Raw genomic sequence first — 21,073 nt, forward strand, 5'->3', positions numbered from 1 at the left:
CTTCAGAGATGCATTAAGAACCCTTTATATACCTATATATTATTAAAGTTTTTGAAATATTAAAATTAAAAATACTAAAAATTAGAAATAATAATATATACTGTCCTTCTTATAAGTTTTCACGTTAGTCCTTCTGAAGTATGTAAAATTTGTTCGTTTTCTCCTTTGTTGAAGTTTCGATTATTGAACATTTATTTATATAAAAATTGGTATATTTTTTAAAAGTATAGAAGATCTCGGCGAATTTCATCTTGTTATTATAGGTGTTGGTAATCTTATAATTATAGGTGTTGGTAATCTTGTAAATCCGATTCAATTTTGAAAGTTTGTCCACCGCGAGTATTTAACATTGAAATTTAAATTTAGTAGATTTCCGAAAGTTGCAAATAAATAGTTTTTTGTTAGAAGATTCCATTTTAAATTCGATTTCACTTAATTTTTTTTTTTTTCTGAAGTAATATATTGGAATCCGAGTTCAAACTCTCATCATTCATTTTTAATTCATTAATTGTAAATTGTTATCATTAGAATTCCCCCACTAAATCTCTATGTTTAACATGCATATATATCTCTAAAGTTTCCCCTATAATCATGTATATATAAATATATGTATGTACACCCAAATATGTGTGCTTTTTATATAGATATGTTCTTAAGAATACAAACGTGTTTTTTTTATTTTACCTTGTTTTTGGATTTATTATAATATTTGAAGGTTTTATAATATCTATGTTTGCATGATGTTATCGCATCCAATCTATTATTTATTAAGTTATCTAGTTTATATAATAATATATTCAGCGATTCTATTGTGCATAAACAACAATATTTTGATTTATGTGTGTATGGTGTAGCAGACTCCATTATTGACCAGTCTAATTTATAATTAATTTTATTTTTATTAAGTTTTTGTATATATGTAGCTAGTGAGGTTGTATTATTATTTATATTTGGTTTAAATGAATGTATATGTGCCAGGTATCTTTGTTTAAAATTAATAGAGCTTCCTATGTATACCATTTTATGTGAGTTATTAGTTATTGTTACTATGCATTTATATATTATATTTAATCTTTTGCAATTTCCTTGTAAAGGACATATTTTTTTAATTTTTACATGAGCAATTATTATTATTGGGTTGTATTATTGGGTTTATTGATATATTTTGTCTTTTTTCAGTTATATGGTATTTATTATGTTTTTGCAGTCTTATTATATCAGTATTATTATTAGGGGTTTGCGTATTTATATTCTTATATTTATTTGCACTTCTATTTACGATGTCATTATTATTGCTATTATTAACATTATTGTTATTATGGTAGTTTTTTTAATATATATGAATTTTTCGTATATTTGAACTGGCAATAATAGATCCTATGTTTGGTGTTGTGGAAAAAGAAATTTTAATACATGATCTATTGAATATGTGGTGATACTTGTGTTCTGTGGGGAAACATTTTTTAATTATATTAAGAAATTTTTTTGCTAAGCCTTTAACTTTTAAGGAAAATGGAGGTGTAAACCATATAATTTGTCTATTTGAGCTCCACTTAGGTAATTTTTGGTATTTATCTAATGATTTTAGGAAGTGTATATTATTCATAGGATGTTTATTTTGATGTTTAGTTCTTTGTGTTTTACTATTTTTAGAATTTTTATTATATTGCGTATAATTTTTATGTTTTATTTTTAATTGTATATTATTGGTGCATGTGTTATTATCTTTATTTTGTATTATATTATTTTCTATTGTATTGTTTAGTTCTAATTGTGCTATGTAATTTTTTAATTTGGTATTTTTCATGTATTTAATACTTTGTTTATGTCCACTTGCCCGTAACGCTTGATTATAATAATCAGCATGGCAATTAAAGATTTCCTCATTATATGATAAATCAGATATTCTTATAGAAATACTATTTACTAGACTTTTAAGTACTGAACTATGATGATTTGAATTTACATTTACGTATTTGAGATATTCATTTGGTTTATGATATGGAGAATATGTTGAAGTATTGAGGTCTAACGTTACATCTAAAAAATTTGCTTTAGTATAACTTTCTTCAAATGTGATGGATAAGCCAAAATTTTTATAGAATTTATGTAAATCTTCTCTTAACTTTCCTATTTTTCTTTTAGACCTACCATTATATATAAGGAGTGCGTCATCCCTATATATTCCTCCTATATATATATATATATACACACACACACACATACACACACATATATATATATATATATATATATATATACATATGGGATATTATAACACTTATATATACATATGCATGCATAAATACATACATACATATATATGTAGATACTTATACAAATATACATACGTACATACATACATACATACACACATACATGCATACATATATACATACATACATACATACATATACCTATGTACGCATACATATAGGTGTGGATCCGTCCTTTAATTGGAGTAGTTTCCAAAAAGATTTCGGATCTATTTTAAAACGAGTTTTCATTTATGTTTTATGTAGTGTTTTTGATACCGAAAGACTTTCAAACTTCGTATACTTATCTATTTTGTGTTATAGAACAGAAAAAAATTTTTGTATTCGAATTTATTTCATGTAAAAAATTGTCTTATTTCGATAATTTCTACTAATCACTGACGTCTATTCAGTTGAAAACAGTTAGCGTTGTAACGGTGTATATCGTATTAATCCCCTAACCCTAACTAGACCGTTAACCGTAACCATAACTCTAAAATTGTTACACACATAGATACGCACAGCGTAATTTATTATATAAACAATATATGCGTATAAATTACGATTAAACCGGATGAAATATGTCACAGGGAATAACATTTTTATGACCGCCCAGCAGTAACTCTATTCAGCTGAATAGACGTCAGTGATTGGTTGAAATTACAGAAATACGACAACTTTAACATGGAATAACTTGCGAATTCCTTTTTTTGTTAAGAAGACTAAGAGTAAAAGATGTTTTATATGACACATTCTACCGGTGTCCCAAGTTTCAAAGTGTTTCGTTAAGAAAATACTGGTGCCCCCGTTTTAAAATAGATCCAAGATTTCTAACATTAATTCTTCATGCTTTGCTGAGAGTTTACTGATGTAAATTGGCGAAGATATGAAAAGCAGTATTAGAATATTAAGTGAATGATTAATTTATGGAATGAAGTTCTACAAATCCAATCATATGTGTCAAAAATGGAGGAGATAAGATGTTAAAAAGTTTTAAGAAGTTTATTCATGCATACAATTGTTTCGTACATAGATATAATTTATATGTGAATTTGAAAATTATCATAGTACTCATCAGTGCTGAGAGAAAATAACAGGAACTTAAAAAAAGAGCAGAGAAGTTGGATCTATGAGTTTCATGTTTATCTATTCCTATTTGTGTGCGATAGTGATCGGATTCATGTCAAATATTAAACCACAACTAACAGATGAACGGTTAGAGAATGATATAAATATAGAGATGTCGATAACACTCTCTCTATAGATTAGTATATATTTGCTAATTAAATCTCCATATAAGCAGCAGCATAGGGTGAGTAAGTTAGAGAAATGACCAATGAGAAAACGTTATCTAATGTAAATCAAATCTAACCGTTAAAAACAATACTTGGTATGTTTTATAAATAATCATAAACAGACGAAGAAAGTTTAGCGTAAAAAAATTGTTTGTAATAGAAAGTTAATGAAATCATTTATGAAAATATAAAGGGAGGAGGAAGAGTAAAAAAGAATGAAGTGGAAGTGGATTAAGGACTCTTGTTTACTCAAGATCCGTATTGAGATAACATGGAAGTATAATAAAAATGAGAAAAAAGTGGTAATTCAAATGGAAATATGATGATTAAGGTTGTATGTACTTACGAAGTCATTGTTGAGAATAGAGATAAGAGAACATATTAGGAGATGTAGTAAGAAGAGAACTATAGAAGCGATAAGGTAATAAATTAGAGAGAGTGAAATTTTACTAGTGTAGGGGAGATAAATAAGAAGAAAAAATAATGGTCAAGTATGGGATGTAATGAGAGAAGTGAATGTTAAAAATAAAAGAAAGAGAGATTAAAGATAAATGTGTTGGATAATGCTATACAAATGGAATACTTTGTATATGTAGTAAAAAGTTTTGTCGAGAGTATTATTCTTGCTGAGTATTGTGAGATAGGGTATGGTTATATATGATAGTAATGAATAAAAATATACGTTATATAGGTTCAATGCATGTAAATATATTAAAAATAATTATTATTATGATCTACGAGTATATAGATACTTGTAGGGGTAGATATAAAGTTGCAAAATTATAGGATAAATGTTTATCAAATATGGAGTAGAGTGAATGTATATGCAATCAAATATGTAAATATAGGCATACATACACATATAAGTATGTAGATACACGAATATATACTTATACATACACACTATATACACATGTATATACATGTACAAATACACACATACGGATCCTTTTGATTTGACGGGCACCAAGTTATTTCATGTTAAAGTTGTCGTATTTCTGTAATTTCAACCGATCACTGACGTCTATTCAGCTGAATACAGTTACTGCTGTTTTGTAAACAATAATTTTTGCCGGTGTCAAAAGTGTTATTCCCTGTTTAATTATATCATTATTCCCTAGTAAGAGTTTAGGGTTTTAGGGTTCGGGTTTTAGAGTTAGGGTTAGGGTTTTAGGGTTAGGGTTGGGGTTAGGGTTAGGGTTATGGTTATGAGTTATAGGGTTTTAGGGTTAGGGTTAGTGTTATGAGTGAGGTTATGGCAAAAAGAATCATAACCCTAACCCTAACTCTAAAACCCGAACCTTAACCCTAAAACCCTAAAGCTAAAACCAGTACAAACGCACGAACCATGTCATAAATAACAGTACCACGGATAGTTGTTGTTGACAAACTACGGCACTAATTTTATTCAAGGGAAAAGATCCCATGACACTGTTAGAACATGTTGTTTACATTCCACGGCAGTAATTGTTTTCACCTCAATAGACGTCAGTGATTGGTTGAAATTACCAAAATACGACAATTTTTTTACATGAAATAACTTCGAATACAAAATTTTTTATCTGTTCTATAACACAAAATATACAAGTATATGAAGTTTGAATGTGTTTCGGTACCAAAAACACTACATAAAACATAAATGAAAAGTGTTGCCCGACAAATCAGAAAGATCCCACACATACATATGTAAAACGTATACATATATACGGATATAAAACACACACACACACACATATATATACATACATACATACATATACACGCACTTACACACATATATACATACATGCGTATACACAAAAAGCACGTATACAAACATAGATACTCATAGAGGTATACATAGATATGCAGATATATCAGGTCATCCCATAAGTTCTGTCCGATTTTACCTTTTTTAAAATTGAATGAAATTTAATAGTATTTTAGAATGTCTAATGGAATTAAAAATTATTTTTATGCATTTGTGTACATTTAAACTAATCAAATATTATTTTACAGAATAATAGAATTAAAATTTCTTTGACTAAAACCCTTTCTCACATGGAAGTATCCAAAGACCATTTGAGGCACATAGTGCTTTATGAGTACAAAAAAGGAAACTCTGCAGCCGAAGCAACCTGAAACATACACTCAGTTTATGGGAAAAAATGCTTGAATGAAAGAACTTGAAGAAGGTGGTTTGCAAAATTCAGAAGTGGAGATTTCAGCCTTGAAGATGAAGATCGAATAGGACGTCCAGTTGAGTTTGATGATAAGCTCCTAGAGGCATTACTTGAAGAAAATCCTGCATTATCAGTTGAAGAATTGGCAATAAAGCTTAGTTTAAACCATACAACTGTTCATCGTCATCTTCAACAACTTGGAAAGGTTCCTAAACTTGGAAAATGGGTGTCTCATGAATTGTCCGAAAGCAACTGCAAATCCCGAGTTAACATCTGCTCTTCTCTCCATTCTCATGAACTCATTTCACCCTTTTTGGATAGACTTGTGACTGGTGACGAAAAATGGATCTTCTATCGAAATGTTAAATGTCATAAACAGTGACTTGGTATAAGGGAAAAAGCTCAACTACAACCAAGAAGGGAACTTCAGGGTAAAAATTTTCTTCTCTGTATCTGGTAGGATTGCAAAGGAGCAATTCACTTTGAATTGTTACCACCTAATGCAACAATCAATGCTCAAGTCTACGGTCAGCAATTAGAGTGTTTGAACCAAGCTTTTCTATGGTCCCTAAAGGTGGATTCGTGGTTCAAAATTTGCGATTTAACCCAGTTTTGCATGCAACGTCTTTCTTTTTACGATTTCTTTCTAATTTACAAGCATTAGGGTCTCTGCAATTGCAATTTGTATTTGTGGGTGGTGTAGTAGTGTTATATGTATGTTTTGATGAATTATAAAAGTTGTGATTATTATCAGTATTGATATTGTTAATTGAAGGATTATACGGATTTTTATTAATATCATTGGAGGTTCTAGGTTCAGTTTTAGTAATTTTGTTTCCATAGAATTGATCTAGTTTCTTATTGTTAAATGAAAATATTATCCTAAAAAGATTAGGAGAAACTGAAAATCCAAATTTAATATGTTTATTATTAAATATTTTTACATTTTTAATGTTTTTGAGGTTTTTATAATTACTCATTCAGATGGATCTAATAAAATTCGATTTTAAGTGTTTTGCAAAGGGAATCATTATCCAAATGGTTTTCTCGTTGTCTGCTTTGGTAAAAAAACTGGGTTGTATTCAGAGAGTCAAATCTTTTCCTATATGGAATAGATTTCTTTTTTACTATGTCGTTCCTATCCTTATTAATTAGAGTATTATGGTTATTCATATCATTATAGCAAATTGTCTTATTTTGATTATTCCTGCTCTCTCTATTTGTTGCTTTAATGTTCCTATTTTAAGGTGGCGAGCTGGCAAAAATGTTAGCGCGCCGGGCGAAATGCTTAGCGGTATTTCGTCTTTACGCTCTGAGTTCAAATTCTGCCAAGGTCGACTTTGCCTTTCATCCTTTCGGGGTCGATAAATTAAGTACCAGTTGCGTACTGGGGTCGATCTAATCGACTGGCCCTCTCCCCCAAAATTTCGGGTCTTGTGCCTCGAGTAGAAAAGAATGTTCCTATTTTTATCTTTAATTATACAGTTATTATGTATGTTGTCAGTATTTATAGGTTTCTTTATAATTGTGTGGTTAGGAAGGTGGTAATTATCAAGATTTATATTTTTCTTTTGAATTTTATTTCTGATGTGGTGCTCGTAATGCTTGATTTGGTCATGTTTATTTTTAATGTTATGTATATATATATATATATATATATATATATATATATATATATATACAACTATATGTATGGGGACCTACATATATCATCAATAAGTTTCTATTTCTATACTCACATCTTTAGAATGGGGAAATATTAATTAAGTTCTATTTATAATTTTAATCAAAATTATAAGAATTGTTAATTTGCTTTACTATAGTTAAAGGTATCTATTATGAGGTATCAAAATGACAGTCTATTAATTGTAACTATAAAAAAAAAATCGTTTATATTTAGTAAATACATATTTGTTTTTAAGTAGGCAAGAATGATTTTTTTCATCCCTCAGGTTAAGTAAAGGAAATTCTTTCTTTCTTTTACTTGTTTCAGTCATTTGATTGTGGCCATGCTGGAGCACCGCCTTTAGTCGAGCAAATCGACCCCGGGACTTATTCTTTGGAAACCTAGTACTTATTCTATTGGTCACTTTTGCCAAACTGCTAAGTTACGGGGATGTAAACACATCAGCATCGGTTGTCAAGCGATGCTGGTGGGGACAAACACACATATATATATACATATATACGACTGGCTTCTCTCAGTTTCCGTCTACCAAATCCACTCACAAGGCTTTGGTTGACCCGAGGCTATAGTAGAAGACACTTGCCCAAGGTGCCACGCAGTGGGACTGAACCCGGAACCATGTGGTTGGTAAGCAAGCTACTTACCACACAGCCACACAGCCACTCTTGCAACTATGTAGTCATTAAAATAAATAATTTCTCATTCAAACAAAGAAGGCACTTCTTATTACTTATATTGTAACTAGTTGCTGTCACCAAGATATCCCATTCGAGATTAAAATCATTTTTTTTATCTTTAAGTTCCCAAATGAATTTACTTAGACTTGTTGAATTCTGTCTTTTCCTATTCCGAAATGTATATAAATTTGTTGAAACACGCTTCTTCACTTCATCCTTAGTCAATCCAATATAAATATATTTATTATTAATTAGCAGAGATACCCGGCATTGCCCGTGTTACATGCAATTGAAGAATTAGACTTTTCTGTTATATTTTCTCTAATGAACTGGAATACCTATGATTCGAATTTCATCAAAATTGCAGATGAGGGTTCTTTCCCTCTTTACACACCCTAAAAAATTCTAATCATGACACATGTATCCCATACTACTGATCTTTATGCACAGATTCTAAAATTCCAGTCTCATGGAACCTGTTAAAAAGATTTTGCTCCTGAAAATGGAAGTCATGGAGCTCTAAAATGTGAGAGTTAAGGCCCCTATTGGGGGTGGGTATCTTAATGTCAACCAGAGAAGTTGAATTGTTGAGAATCTTTTTCACTTGGGTCTTATATGTATTGTTCGAATTTCTTTGAAATAGGAAATATATGAATGTTCACTGGGTTTGTAAAAGAGAGCAAAGCTACAGGAAACCAAAAGACGAATGATCACAATAAGCAGTCAGCTACCCTACTCTAGTCATTACTACTTCCTAATGTTGGATTCCTCACCATACAGGTGACAGGTACAGCTGTAAGATGCATTACGGATCTATAGCAATTGGAAGGGCATGACCCAACTCAAACATTAACAACTGTGTGATGTGAGGGCTAAGGGGAAATGAAAGTGTCACCTCTGGAGTTTGAAAATGACCACTATACCGATAGGTAACTGGACAGAATAAATTTACAATCTATAAATGTCTTTCAGTAACCAGTCACTCTTCTGGGAAGGCCTTGAAATCAATGTTACCAACTGGGGACTATGTGTGACCCAGTGATAATAAAAAGACTCAAAGGTGGTCTGCAGCAAATAACTTTACTCAACACTTTGGAACTGAATCAGTGGAGGCAAAGATGCCTCTAATTTACTTGACAATTTATGCACCACATTGCAGAAATCACAATCTAAGTATAACTCAAAGCAAACTCTTACACTGTTGTACCATTGAATTACAAATAACGCTCATCTTTTATGCTCAGGTAACCCTACAGCTTCCAAGAGTACAACTGTATTCGTCTTTGCTTAGATAAAATGACTAAATTGTGGGTGTTAAGCCCCCCATGAAGAGGTCTTTCTAACTTTTAAGAAGATGAAATTTTAGAAATATTACTTCATTTGTGTCTAATATCTATGGTTAAAATTTCATCAACAGCAAAAATATATGAATTTTCATGGGGGTTATTCTATGTCCTTATGCATAGAATATAATTTCCAAATTTCATAAAGTACTTTTGACCTTCCTCTCTAAATAACTCCTGATTAATATTTAACATTATATATTGTAGCACAATTCAGTATAATCTTGTACTATTTTAATTCTTGGTCTTAAGAATTACTAATAGAAGAAGTTTTAAAGTTTTTTTTTTATGTGTATACATCTGTAACTCTTACTAATAATGAAACATATGTAATGGTGAATAAATAATACCAAAAACTTTCTAGTCTTCTGTTTATACACACACACACACACACACATATTCTAAATTCCATACTACTCAGTTTATGAAAGAGACAAATGAGTCATTCATGATTTTTCAAGAGCTTCTACTGCATAACTGGGTTAAAGTAGTTGCAACTAGAAATTAAAAACTGCCTGCATGATTCTCAATGTTACTCTTTGGCAATTTTCTTAAAATTTAGTAATAAAGGCTTCATTTGAATGAGACTGGAAATTGGTTGAGTACCAGACACAATGATTTACAGTATTTACTAATGTATCAAGCCAAATCTTGTTGAGAGGAAAGTGATTTTGTGTGTTATTTCTCTGGGTCAACAAAATAAATATCAGTAATGTACTATAGGTGACTATATTTCTCTCTTAAAAGTATATTAGAAAGCATAGAGCAGTGTTTCCCAACCTTTTTTCCCGGCGCCCCACTTTTTCATAGCAAAAGTTTTTACGCCCCACCTTTTCCCATGTCCACTCACATTTACAAGTACATGTGGGCCTACTTACAATTGAAAAAAATCAAAAATTAAAAAATTGTATTCAAAATACAAAAAAATAGCTTGAGAATTGAAACGACAGGCACTGAAAGTGCATAACACCCAATAAATCGATAAAATTATTACGATTTCTCATGTTTTTAAAAAATGTCAATTTATAAAGAATAAAGAAACACGTTTTTTCAGTTCAATTATTTGACGGTCAGCTCGACTAATTTAGTGAGAACCCTGTGCTTGATGCATACAGCACAAGTTTTTAATTTGAGGAGACAACTTTGTTAATTTCAGTCATAAATCGCCACGTTTTGTAATCTCAAGCCGGTTTCTCTTGGCTTCGAGCAAATTATCAACTGCACTAAAACCACATTCGACCAAATAAGACGAAGGGAAAGGAATCAGTAGCTCTCTCGCTGATGTAGAAATTTTAGGATATTTTCTTTCAACCTCGTCATATAGCCACATCTTTGTACCTTTCAATTTAAACAAAGTCTTCACTGATTCATCATGTTGTAATTCTGATAACTCTTCTTGGTATTGGATTGTAGCATCAGAAACGTTAATCAGAAGCGGTTGAGTTAACCAAGAAGGAAAATTCATTGCCTTTAAATCGCAAAATCTGTCATTGAAATCCTTTATCAAGATATTTAAATGATCAATAATTACAATGCCAGCATCATTCGTTATTTCACATTTACTCAACCAGTAAGGTTCACTGAAATTTCTTTTGGAAAATTTCTTTTTCCATAATTCGAGAGCTGTAATAAATCCAAAAATCTTTGCTTTTGCATCAATAAGTGTCATGTTTGCACCTTGAAGTTGTTTATTCAAGTTTCCAAGTTTCTCAAATATGTCTGTCAAATAACTGACAAATGCTTTTCCATCCGTTGTTGACAGCAATTTCATTTCACATTTATCACTAAGAAAGTCGTTAATCTGATCAAATAATTCCATGAACCTCTTTAAGCAGTTTCCACTTGATAGCCATCTTACTTCTGTATGAAGCAATAATCGAACATGTTCGGCACTTTGATTTATACAAAACTGCTTAAAAAGACGTTCAGATTTAGAATTTCCTTTAATGCTGTTGACACACTTGATCACACTTTGAAGAATCTTGTTAAGAACAGGGGACAATTTCTTGGCAACCAAGTTTTCTCGGTGTATTACACAATGGACAGTCAACATGTTTGGATTTTCATCCTTCATCATTTTTAAGCATCCCGTATTCTTGCCCATCATGGCAGGTGCACCGTCTGCCGCACATGCCAGTAAGTTTTCCTTTGGTATTTTGTTTGCATCCAAATAATGTTTGATTTTGATGTAAATATCATTTGCAGTTGTGGTGGTTTCAAACGATTCGCAGAACAGCATCTCTTCCTGAAACTCCTCGTGGTCAATATACCTCACATAAGTCAATAACAGAGCCTCACTGTCCCGGATTGTGGATTCGTCCATTTGTAATGAAAACTTACGCAATTTTAATTTCTCAATGAGCTGGCTTTCAACATCTTGCCCCATTTCATCTATTCTATTTGAGACAGTGTTATTACTGAGTGGCATAGTCCTGATATCTCCATCATCTTTTTGTAATACAGTTTTTAAGAATATTGAGATAGCAGGTTTAATCAGTTGCTCTCCAATAGTGTGATTCTTTCCATGTTTTGCTATAAGCAAGGAGATTTCGTAGCTGGCTTCAAGGGCACGAGTATGAGGCGCTTGTTTTGCATGAAATAGTGAAGTGAGTTTTGTTCGGTTTTTAAATTTTTCTTTCAATGATTTGAAGTATTCCAAATCTAAATTAGAATTATTAGGATGTCTTACCTTTAAGTGCGCTTCCAGCCTACCTGCCTTCATTGACTCATTGCTCATCGTCTGATTACATAATAAGCAAAACGGTTTACGCTCATCATGCTCATCAGGAATGAATCCAAACTTCAAAAACTCCACCGCGTATTGACGAGTCTTCTTCTTGTTTGGTTTGCTCATTTTCAATAGGGCTAACAAAAGATATTAAAATTGAAAGGTACAGTATTGAAAGTCTCGGGAGATGACACAAATCCAAGAAAGCGATGGAGACGATGAATTTTGCAGTGTGAAAAGAAAGTGATTCGTGGAAACAACCGGCAACAACGAGTCACCTGAGCTGAGTTGGCTGCTGACTTGAAAAAATCACTGCATAGTTTATGTTGAAATAAAGAGCTGTGGTTTAACCCCAATTTATAGACTATTTTTTGCCGGCGGTTATAACAAAGCTTAGATGCGCGCACTCTTCAGTATAAACTAATTGAGGCAATTGATTGGCTTATCTGAATAGTAATGTCAGCAGTTCCTGTCGATGAAAATTTCATGCATCATTTACTGCCAGTAGTGATTCATGCTACATGTATAGGGATGCGCGTAAGTTTATTGCTCAGTGCGGGATCTTCTTTGTCTCGCTGGGGTGCGAGAGTTTCCGATGTGGAGGCTTCAAAGGAAAGACGGAATCTAAGGTTGTGCCTGCGATGACCGCTCGTCATGTACAAATATTTTCACAGCCCACGTCTATGCCCCGCGCCCCACCTGAATTTTCTCAGGCCCCACCAGTGGGGCGTACGCCCCACCTTGGGAATCACTGGCATAGAGTTTAATAAGAAACCAGTGTATTGAAAAAGGTTCTAATCATGTTCTTTAATGTAACAGACAATACACTTTCCTCTCAAACTTCCATTTGTGCCCTTCAAAAATGAGATAATATTTTCTTTTATAGTGGGTTGCACGAAAGAATTTCTAGACAACTTGAAGCCTGGAGTTTATGTGATGCGAGGTCCACATTGGAAATGGGGTAATCAGGTAAGTTAAGCTATTAGTAAAATAAATGTAATCATTTGAATGGTTTTTCTTTCCAGAGATGACTATAATCAACATTTTCTTCAGTAAATTGCACTAAATACAATTCTTCTAAACTGTCAGAGACCTCTCTCACATACTAATGCTGATTATAGTAATATTTACTATTGACTGTTATACAGTGTGGTTGACTTTACAAGACAACACTTACCAATAATTCTGTTTAGTCTGGAAAGACAGTGAAAATCTATTCAAACATTCATCTGTAGATGAATGCATCATCAGCAGAGTTACCAACAACTGTCTACTACCTCATGATGTTTATTTTAGGTGACATATGGAGGAATGACAGTGAACACTCTCCACAACTGTGCTACAGTAGCTAGAATGTTATCAGGTAATCTGGTGCATTACACCAGGGATTGAGAACTTTTAATGTTTTGCAGACTGCCTATATATATATATTTTACACAAGGCTAAAAGTGATAGGCAAGACAATGTTTGAAAAAAGTTACAATATTTAAGTACATACAAGCAGAGATAAAAACCAAAGTGAACTTAACAAGGAAAAACTATTGATCACAGACAAGACTGGCTGGTGTACTCAAGATAGTTACCTTACTCAAAAACTAGCCCGGGGTAGGGGAGACAATCAGAAAAAAGTTGGAAAAAACGAATATAGGAAGGAGAAAATTATTATAAAATTACAAGTAATAGAAAAAATGTATACACATAACACATAAGGATATACAATCATACACATATACATACATAGACACATACACAACATACACATACGCTCACACATACACATACAGGAAAGATACAAGTAAAATAAAAATATACGTATTTACATAAGACGTATATAAACATATATGTGGATGTGTGTGTGTATATGTGTGTGTGTGTGTGTGTATATGTGTGTGTGTGTATGTGTATATGGTTTGAGAACTTTGTATGTATGTGTATGCATGCATATGCATGTGAGCGTGCACGTGTGTGCGCGCATGCACATATGTGTGTGTGTGTACGGGCACACATGCGGGTGCATGCATGTAAGTGCATGTGCGCACGCGCATATGTATATATATATATATATATATATATATATATATATATATATTTGTGTGTTTTTACATATATTTATAGATATGTATATGGCTAGCGTTACCTCCCTTGGACGTATTTTGTTTTAATGTGTGATATATGTGTGTGTTTATATATGTATCTGTGTTTATAAGTATATAGGTGTGTATGTATGTGTGTGTGTATTTATGTTTGTGTATGTATATGTATAATACTTATGTGTATATATATATATTTAAAAATTTTTTATGACAAATAGTGTTCTTTTAGAAAAAAAAAAAAATTTTTTCGGTTTTTGTAATTGTGAAATTTTTTCGCCATGAACGGTTTGTATTTTTAAACCGAATGTAGTTTTCTGGTGTTATATTTATTTTTCCTGAAGATATTTATTAAGTCTCTTAATGAATTCTTTATATTATTCATTTAATATATACGTTTTTGCGTCGTAACTCCTTTATTATTATTAATATAAATATAAATAAATATGTATACATATACACACATACATACACACACATATACAGCTATATAACCACACACACATACATGCATAGAGAAATTCAAGACAGGTTGCCCCTGGGAGCTCCTCTATGCTGATGACCTTGCACTAATTGCGCAGTCACTATCAGAACTAGAGGAGAAGTTTAAGGTGTGGAAGCAAGGACTAGAATCGAAGGTCCTTAGAGTCAACCTAGCAAAAACCAAAATCCTAATAAGTAGGAAGGTAGATAAAACACAAACCCCTTCAGGTAGATGGCCCTGCTCAGTATGCAGTAAAGGAGTAGGTAGTAACTCTATAAGATGTACCCGGTGCAAGCTATGGACACATAAGAGGTGCAGCAATATCAAAGGCAGATTAACTACAAAGTTAGTTTTTGTATGTGGCAGATGTTCAGGTGCAATAAACACTGTAAACAAACAGGAAACAACTTCTATCTCATTCCAGGGAGAAAAACTAGAGGTAGTTGATAGCTTCCGCTATCTAGGTGACCAAGTTAGTAGTGGGGGTGGGTGCGCTGAAAGTGTAACCGCTAGAATAAGAATAGCCTGGGCCAAGTTTAGAGAGCTCTTACCTCTGCTGGCGACAAAGGGACTCTCACTCAGGGTAAAAGGCAGACTGTATGACGCATGTGTACGAACAACCATGCTACATGGCAGTGAAACATGGGCTGTGACTGCTGAGGACATGCATAAGCTCGCAAGGAATGAAGCCAGTATGCTCCGCTGGACGTGTAATGTAAATGTGCATACCCGTCAGAGTGTAAGTATCTTGAGAGAAAAGCTGAACATAAGAAGCGTCAGTAGTGGTGTGCAAGAGAGACGATTGCGCTGGTTTGGACATGTGGTGAGAATGAATGAGGATAGCTGCGTGAAAAAGTGCCACTCCCTAACAGTTGAAGGAACCCGTGGAAGAGGTAAGCCCAGGAAGACCTGGGCTGAGGTGGTGAGGCAAGACCTTCGTACATTGGGCCTCACCGAGGCGATGACTACTGACCGAGACCTTTGGAAATGTGCTGTGCGTGAGAAGACCCGGCAAGCCAAGTGAGATCGTTGCCAGTGCCCCTGGACTGGCTCTTGTGTGGGTGGCACATAAGATGTACCGTCCTAAGCGTGACCGTTGCCAGTACCGCCTGACTGGCCTTGTAGGGTTTTCGAGCGAGATCGTTGCCAGTGCCCCTGGACTGGCTCTTGTGCGGGTGGCACATAAAAGACACCATTTCGAGCGTGGCCGTTTTCGTGCGGGTGACACGTAAAAGCACCCACTACACTCTCTGAGTGGTTGGCGTTAGGAAGGGCATCCAGCTGTAGAAACTCTGCCAAATTAGATTGGAGCCTGATGTAGCCATCCGGTTGCACCAGTCCTCAGTCAAATCGTCCAACCCATGCTAGCATGGAAGTCGGACGTTAAACGATGATGATGATGATGATGATGATGATATATATATATATATATATATATATATACATACACACCTACAAACACACACATGTACTTGCTCACACATGTGTACATATATATATATATATATATATATATATATATATATATACATACATATATACATATATATATAAATAAATAAATACATACACCAAAGAAAAAACATATATAAAAAACATATAGAAATACATATATATGCACACAGATGTACACACATATATGCATGCATGTTAATGTATTCATACACTGAAACATGCACATACAGACAAAAACAAGTATACATGCATACACACCTACATATACCTGTATATACACATGTAGACAAAAACATTAAATACATTCATGCGCAAACACAAAAACAAGTAAAACATGTAGATATACCTACATGCGAATATATATATATATACATACATGCATATATAAGTATACATACACATACATACACATAATACACACACACAAATATATACATATGTACATATATATATATGCACATACATACACGTACACACATATACATACATATATATATACACACATACATATAAAACAGGAGCACAAGTGCATAAACATACCCACGCAAGTGCACATACAAACATACATGCACACACAGAGAATACATACATACACATAACCTAAGAGTGTAATAAGAACTAATAAGAAAATGAAAAAGAGGTAAAAAATAAGATTATTTAAGGTTAATGAAAGGAAATTTGGACATGTTTACAAGAGGAAACTCGTCTCTCGAATTTAAGATAGAACCATTCATTTTTATAATTATGTAAGATTCTTCAAGGCATAAAAGGCACATTCTATTTCTAATCCTATTAGAGGGGGCAGAAGAAACAATATTCCAAGAAATTGAGAAATTTATGTTGTCTCTTTTAAGTTGCCATACCTTTTTGGATAAACTAGTGCTACTTTCTTTCCGAGGATCATTAAAAGATGATTTATGATTATTCAAACGTAATTTAAGAGGGGTCTGCATGCAACCTATATAATGAAACCTAGAGATATCGTGTTGTAATAGTAGCTTTATATACATTTTTCATTTTATAATTACCTGTAACCTCACAGGTGTTAGAGTTTCTACAGTTACAATTGTTACTAATAGGTGTACTATTGTTATGTGTATGTGTGTTGATAGAGGAAGAGTTTGTGTGAGTATGAGAATCCTTGGTAGAAGATACAGAGCTATTTGAATAACTGGGGTTAGTGTTAGTAGTAGAGGAGGTTAAATTCTTCTAGTAAAGATTTAGATTTTTATTGTTAAAGGAAGAAATGATCCTGAATAAGTTAGGAGAAACAGAAAAGCCAAATCTGATCATTCTGTTATTGAATATCCCAGCATAACTAGACTTACTAAAATTTGATTTAGAATTAATTACTAGCCTGTATGGTCTGGTTAAGTCAAAATGTTTTTTTGTATTCTTCCTTTCTACTTGGAAAGTTTAAATGTAGTTATAAAAATATGTCCTTCTGTTGAAATGAAATTTCAATAAATTTCTATATCTTTGTGCAGCTGAGGATTGCTCTGCATTTTACATTTGATGTAATGATCACATTGCTTAAATAAATGGAGTCGCATGAAATGATCGTATTGCATTAACTTTGGATATCCTTGTTGCTTATTTTGATTTTAATTACCTTATTTTGGAATTGTATGGATAATACCATACTTAATTCTGGTGCCTAAACTTAAGTACCATATTCACTTTGAACCTAAATTTTTTTAATATATGTGTGTGTGTGTGTTTATGAATTTGTGTTGCAAGATTCCTGAAGTGAAGTCATATGTTGAAACAGGTATTGCTGTATTTCAGGATGGTCATTTTATTTTTATTTTTGCCAAATAAACACATGCACTATGTATTCATTCTACACTTGTTTATTACTGTTCTTATTCTAACTCATGTCCATTGTCCAGAAATCTTTTGTTACACATCTGTGATCTTTTCAGTGAGACTTTCCATCTTTTTGATCTGCTTATTCCATTCTGTTCTTCTATGATGTGTATCCTAATATGCACATGCATCTGTGTTTGTGTGTGTATCATTGTTCATAGTAGCCCTATGACCCTCCCCTCAGCCCCATCTCCTACCCCGTTGCCACTGCTGCTGCCATTTAACTCGACTCTATGTATTGTTCTTATAAATTACTGTGTTTGTGTGTTCTCTCACACTGCCACCATCATGGTAGTTGTGGTTGTTGCTGTTGCCATTGTTGTCAGTCATATTGTTGATATTATTGTGGCTGTCTGTGAAGTTACTATATGTGTGTTTGTGGGTTGTATGGGTTCACTTCCTATGTTGTTTATATCTGTGCCCTTTATACAGTTTTTTAATGTCTCTAATTTTTTTATATTTATCATAGGTATGTGCATATATGTCTATTGTATGTGTATTATGCAGTTTATATCTGTTTTTTTTTTCTCCCTTCAGTCTTTAGTTATCATGCTGTGTGGTGTGGTGGTGGGTGTTATTGTTCCATTCATATTTTCTGTTGAGGCTCAGTCTGTCTATTGCTATGTGTGTAGCCTCTGTGATCTGTCTCAGTGTCATGTGAGTTCTATGCAGTGTTAATACTTTGACCTCTATGCTATTGACTGAGTGAGCCTCTATGTTCTGCTTGAGCATGTTGATAGAGCACTGATGATCCTTTCTCTTCTTTGAGCTCTCACCAGTGTTCACCTATATGCTCTCCTATGCTGCATGCTGTCTCTCCAATGTAAGTAATTGTCATTCTTCTGCTCTGTCACTCGATACATCAAAAGCTATACACTATATTCCTATTCCTTACCTGTGGGTTTATCCTACATACAATGCAATTGTTCTCTGTACATGTGGACTTATCAAAGGGATAGGTTCTACAGATCAGGGATTTTACAGAGGCACCAGGTCTTTCTACTACTTTAATCAATAGATTGGCCTTATCAAATGTTTTTCTAAAAAGTATGCTAGTTCGTCGCCAGAGGTAGCATCAATGAACATGACACGCTGGTATTTTGTGTTGTCATGCTATGAGCTGGCCTTATTTATCTTTTTCTCATCCTTTCTGTGCTATTCCAGGATTTACTCCTGTATAGCGGGCAGATCTCCTTTGCATCATTCTCTATGATGGCTTTGGACTCTAATCCTGTCCTTTGGTTGTAGCCAGAGAACAACCAAAGGGACAGGATTAGAGTGTACAAAGGAGCCAAGGCTAAGTATAAAGTCATCATAGAGAGTGATGCAAAGGGGATCTGCCCGCTATACAGGAGTAAATCCTGGAACAGCACAGAAAGGACCAGAAAAAAGATAGATAATGCCAACTCATGGTATGACAAAAAATACTTAGCCCTAGTTCCTTAGAAGTGTTACTATGAAAGGTTACTAAATATGGAAAATGAATGGGAGGAAAATGAAGGAGTGTCTACCAAATATCAAACCAATTGAGGGACCAGCTGTCAGAGTGATAGCAGCATAATAGATAATTAAGGACAAGAAGACAGGGAAAGCCCCTAGGCCATCAGGAATCACTGCCGAGATGATTAAAATTTCCGATAGTGTAGGATACAGCTTAGTCACCGTATAGTTAATCAGGTTATTTAGGAAAGTATCATCCCCAATGACTGGTGTAGTAGTATTATATAGTTAGCTGCAACTAGGGAAAAGGTGATGCCTTAGATAGAAACAATTGCAAAGGTATCAAACTTTAAATTGCTAAACCAAGTCATGAAAGTTACTGAGAGGGTTGTAACTCAGTTGATGAGAAATAGAATTAAACTAGATGAGATGTAGTTTGGTTTTGTACCTGAATGGTTTTTAACGACTGGTTTTGACACTGAATGGTTTTCAACTACTGGTGACAAAGTTTTCTTTGCATTATTCATCTTAATGAGTATTGTGCAGAAACTGACACTCACTTCATATTGGAGCGGGGATCCCACAACTACAACATCTTTCCTTGCAGAGACAATACTGTGTGATTGGTTTTTGGTATTGCTGAAAATCCTTCATTTCAACTCTGGTGACAACAATGAGGACAGGCTTCACAAAATATGAAGGCTGGAGGCTATATCAGCCAAAACATTGTGTTTACAACAAACAAGATGAGGACAAATATCTGTCAAATGTAAATAATGTACATAATTCCTCATCTCTTAAATATAGAACTGCATAAACTTTGCCTTTCATCCTTTAATGATCAATAAAATACATGTCAGTTAAGTGCTGCGGTCAACATTATCAACTAGCCTCCTCCCTCAAAATTTCAAGCCTTTTGCTTATAGCAGAAAAGATTATTATTATAATCATTAAGGCAGTGAGCTGGTAGAATCATTAGCATACCAGACAAAATGCTTAGCAGCATTTCAAATGTCACTTAGTCCGACTTTACCTTTCATCCTTTTGAGAACAATGAAATAAGTACTAGTTGAGCACTGAGTCAATGTAATCTACTACCCACTCCTTACAAAATTTCAGGCTTTGTACTTGTGTCTACAGTAGAAAGGATTATCATTATTGAGTGAGAGAGCAGCACATGCTGTCAAAGTGACACTGGGGTACAAATATATGAAGCCAAATATAGCCATCATGACTACCTGTCTGATAAGGGTACACTAGGCACATACATCACAACCATATGCATGCAACATGGGGATCTCATATCAAGATAAACAGTGCATGACCTTGCAAGTGGAGCCTAGTTAGAATTTTCTTCAGGTTGAGTAGCTCATCCTGCTCAAAAGGTCCCTGAGTAAGGTTTGTTTAAGGATGATGTTTCCAAAGGTGAATTATTCAAATCACAAAGAATTCCTCTCAACACACGGCTATGATGCTCCCCCACTACTTCTACTCATAATCAGAGATGCACATATCGTCAGCCACTAAGAGACATGCTCAACTGGTTAAGGTCAAGCAACTGACAAGCAAATCTGTGACATTGAACAGA

General features: G+C 33.6%; 2 protein-coding genes and 1 long non-coding RNA gene across 7 annotated transcripts in view; 1 reads left to right on the top strand and 2 right to left on the bottom strand.

Moving 5' to 3' along the window:
* The window catches only part of LOC128247608 (uncharacterized), a 34,853-nt gene extending 30,853 nt beyond the window's left edge, over positions 1 to 4,000 (bottom strand). Inside the window, exon 1 of the long non-coding RNA XR_008263979.2 lies at positions 3,897 to 4,000. This is a non-coding gene — a long non-coding RNA (uncharacterized LOC128247608). The remainder of the gene's footprint in view (positions 1 to 3,896) is intronic.
* LOC106877781 (uncharacterized) overlaps positions 1 to 21,073 on the top strand; it is a 248,611-nt gene that overhangs the window by 115,776 nt on the left and 111,762 nt on the right. For all 5 annotated transcript variants that reach the window (XM_052967253.2, XM_052967252.2, XM_052967255.2 and 2 more), the window contains one exon: positions 13,034 to 13,116. In XM_052967253.2, the coding sequence (XP_052823213.1) occupies positions 13,034 to 13,116 (83 nt within the window). The remainder of the gene's footprint in view (positions 1 to 13,033; positions 13,117 to 21,073) is intronic.
* Positions 9,812 to 11,731, bottom strand: LOC149136145 (SCAN domain-containing protein 3-like). The gene has a single exon (XM_089351011.1). The coding sequence runs from the start codon at positions 11,656 to 11,658 to the stop codon at positions 10,576 to 10,578; it is 1,083 nt and encodes a 360-aa protein (XP_089207137.1). The 5' UTR covers positions 11,659 to 11,731; the 3' UTR covers positions 9,812 to 10,575.

Source organism: Octopus bimaculoides, chromosome 4 (genome assembly GCF_046866305.1).
Source record: "Octopus bimaculoides isolate indiv1 chromosome 4, ASM4686630v1, whole genome shotgun sequence".
NCBI lineage: Eukaryota > Metazoa > Mollusca > Cephalopoda > Octopoda > Octopodidae > Octopus > Octopus bimaculoides.

Coding starts and splice junctions, on each gene's coding strand:
- LOC149136145 (XM_089351011.1), bottom strand. CDS start 11,658: ATGCTGTTCTGCGAATCGTTTGAAACCACCACAACTGCAAATGATATT.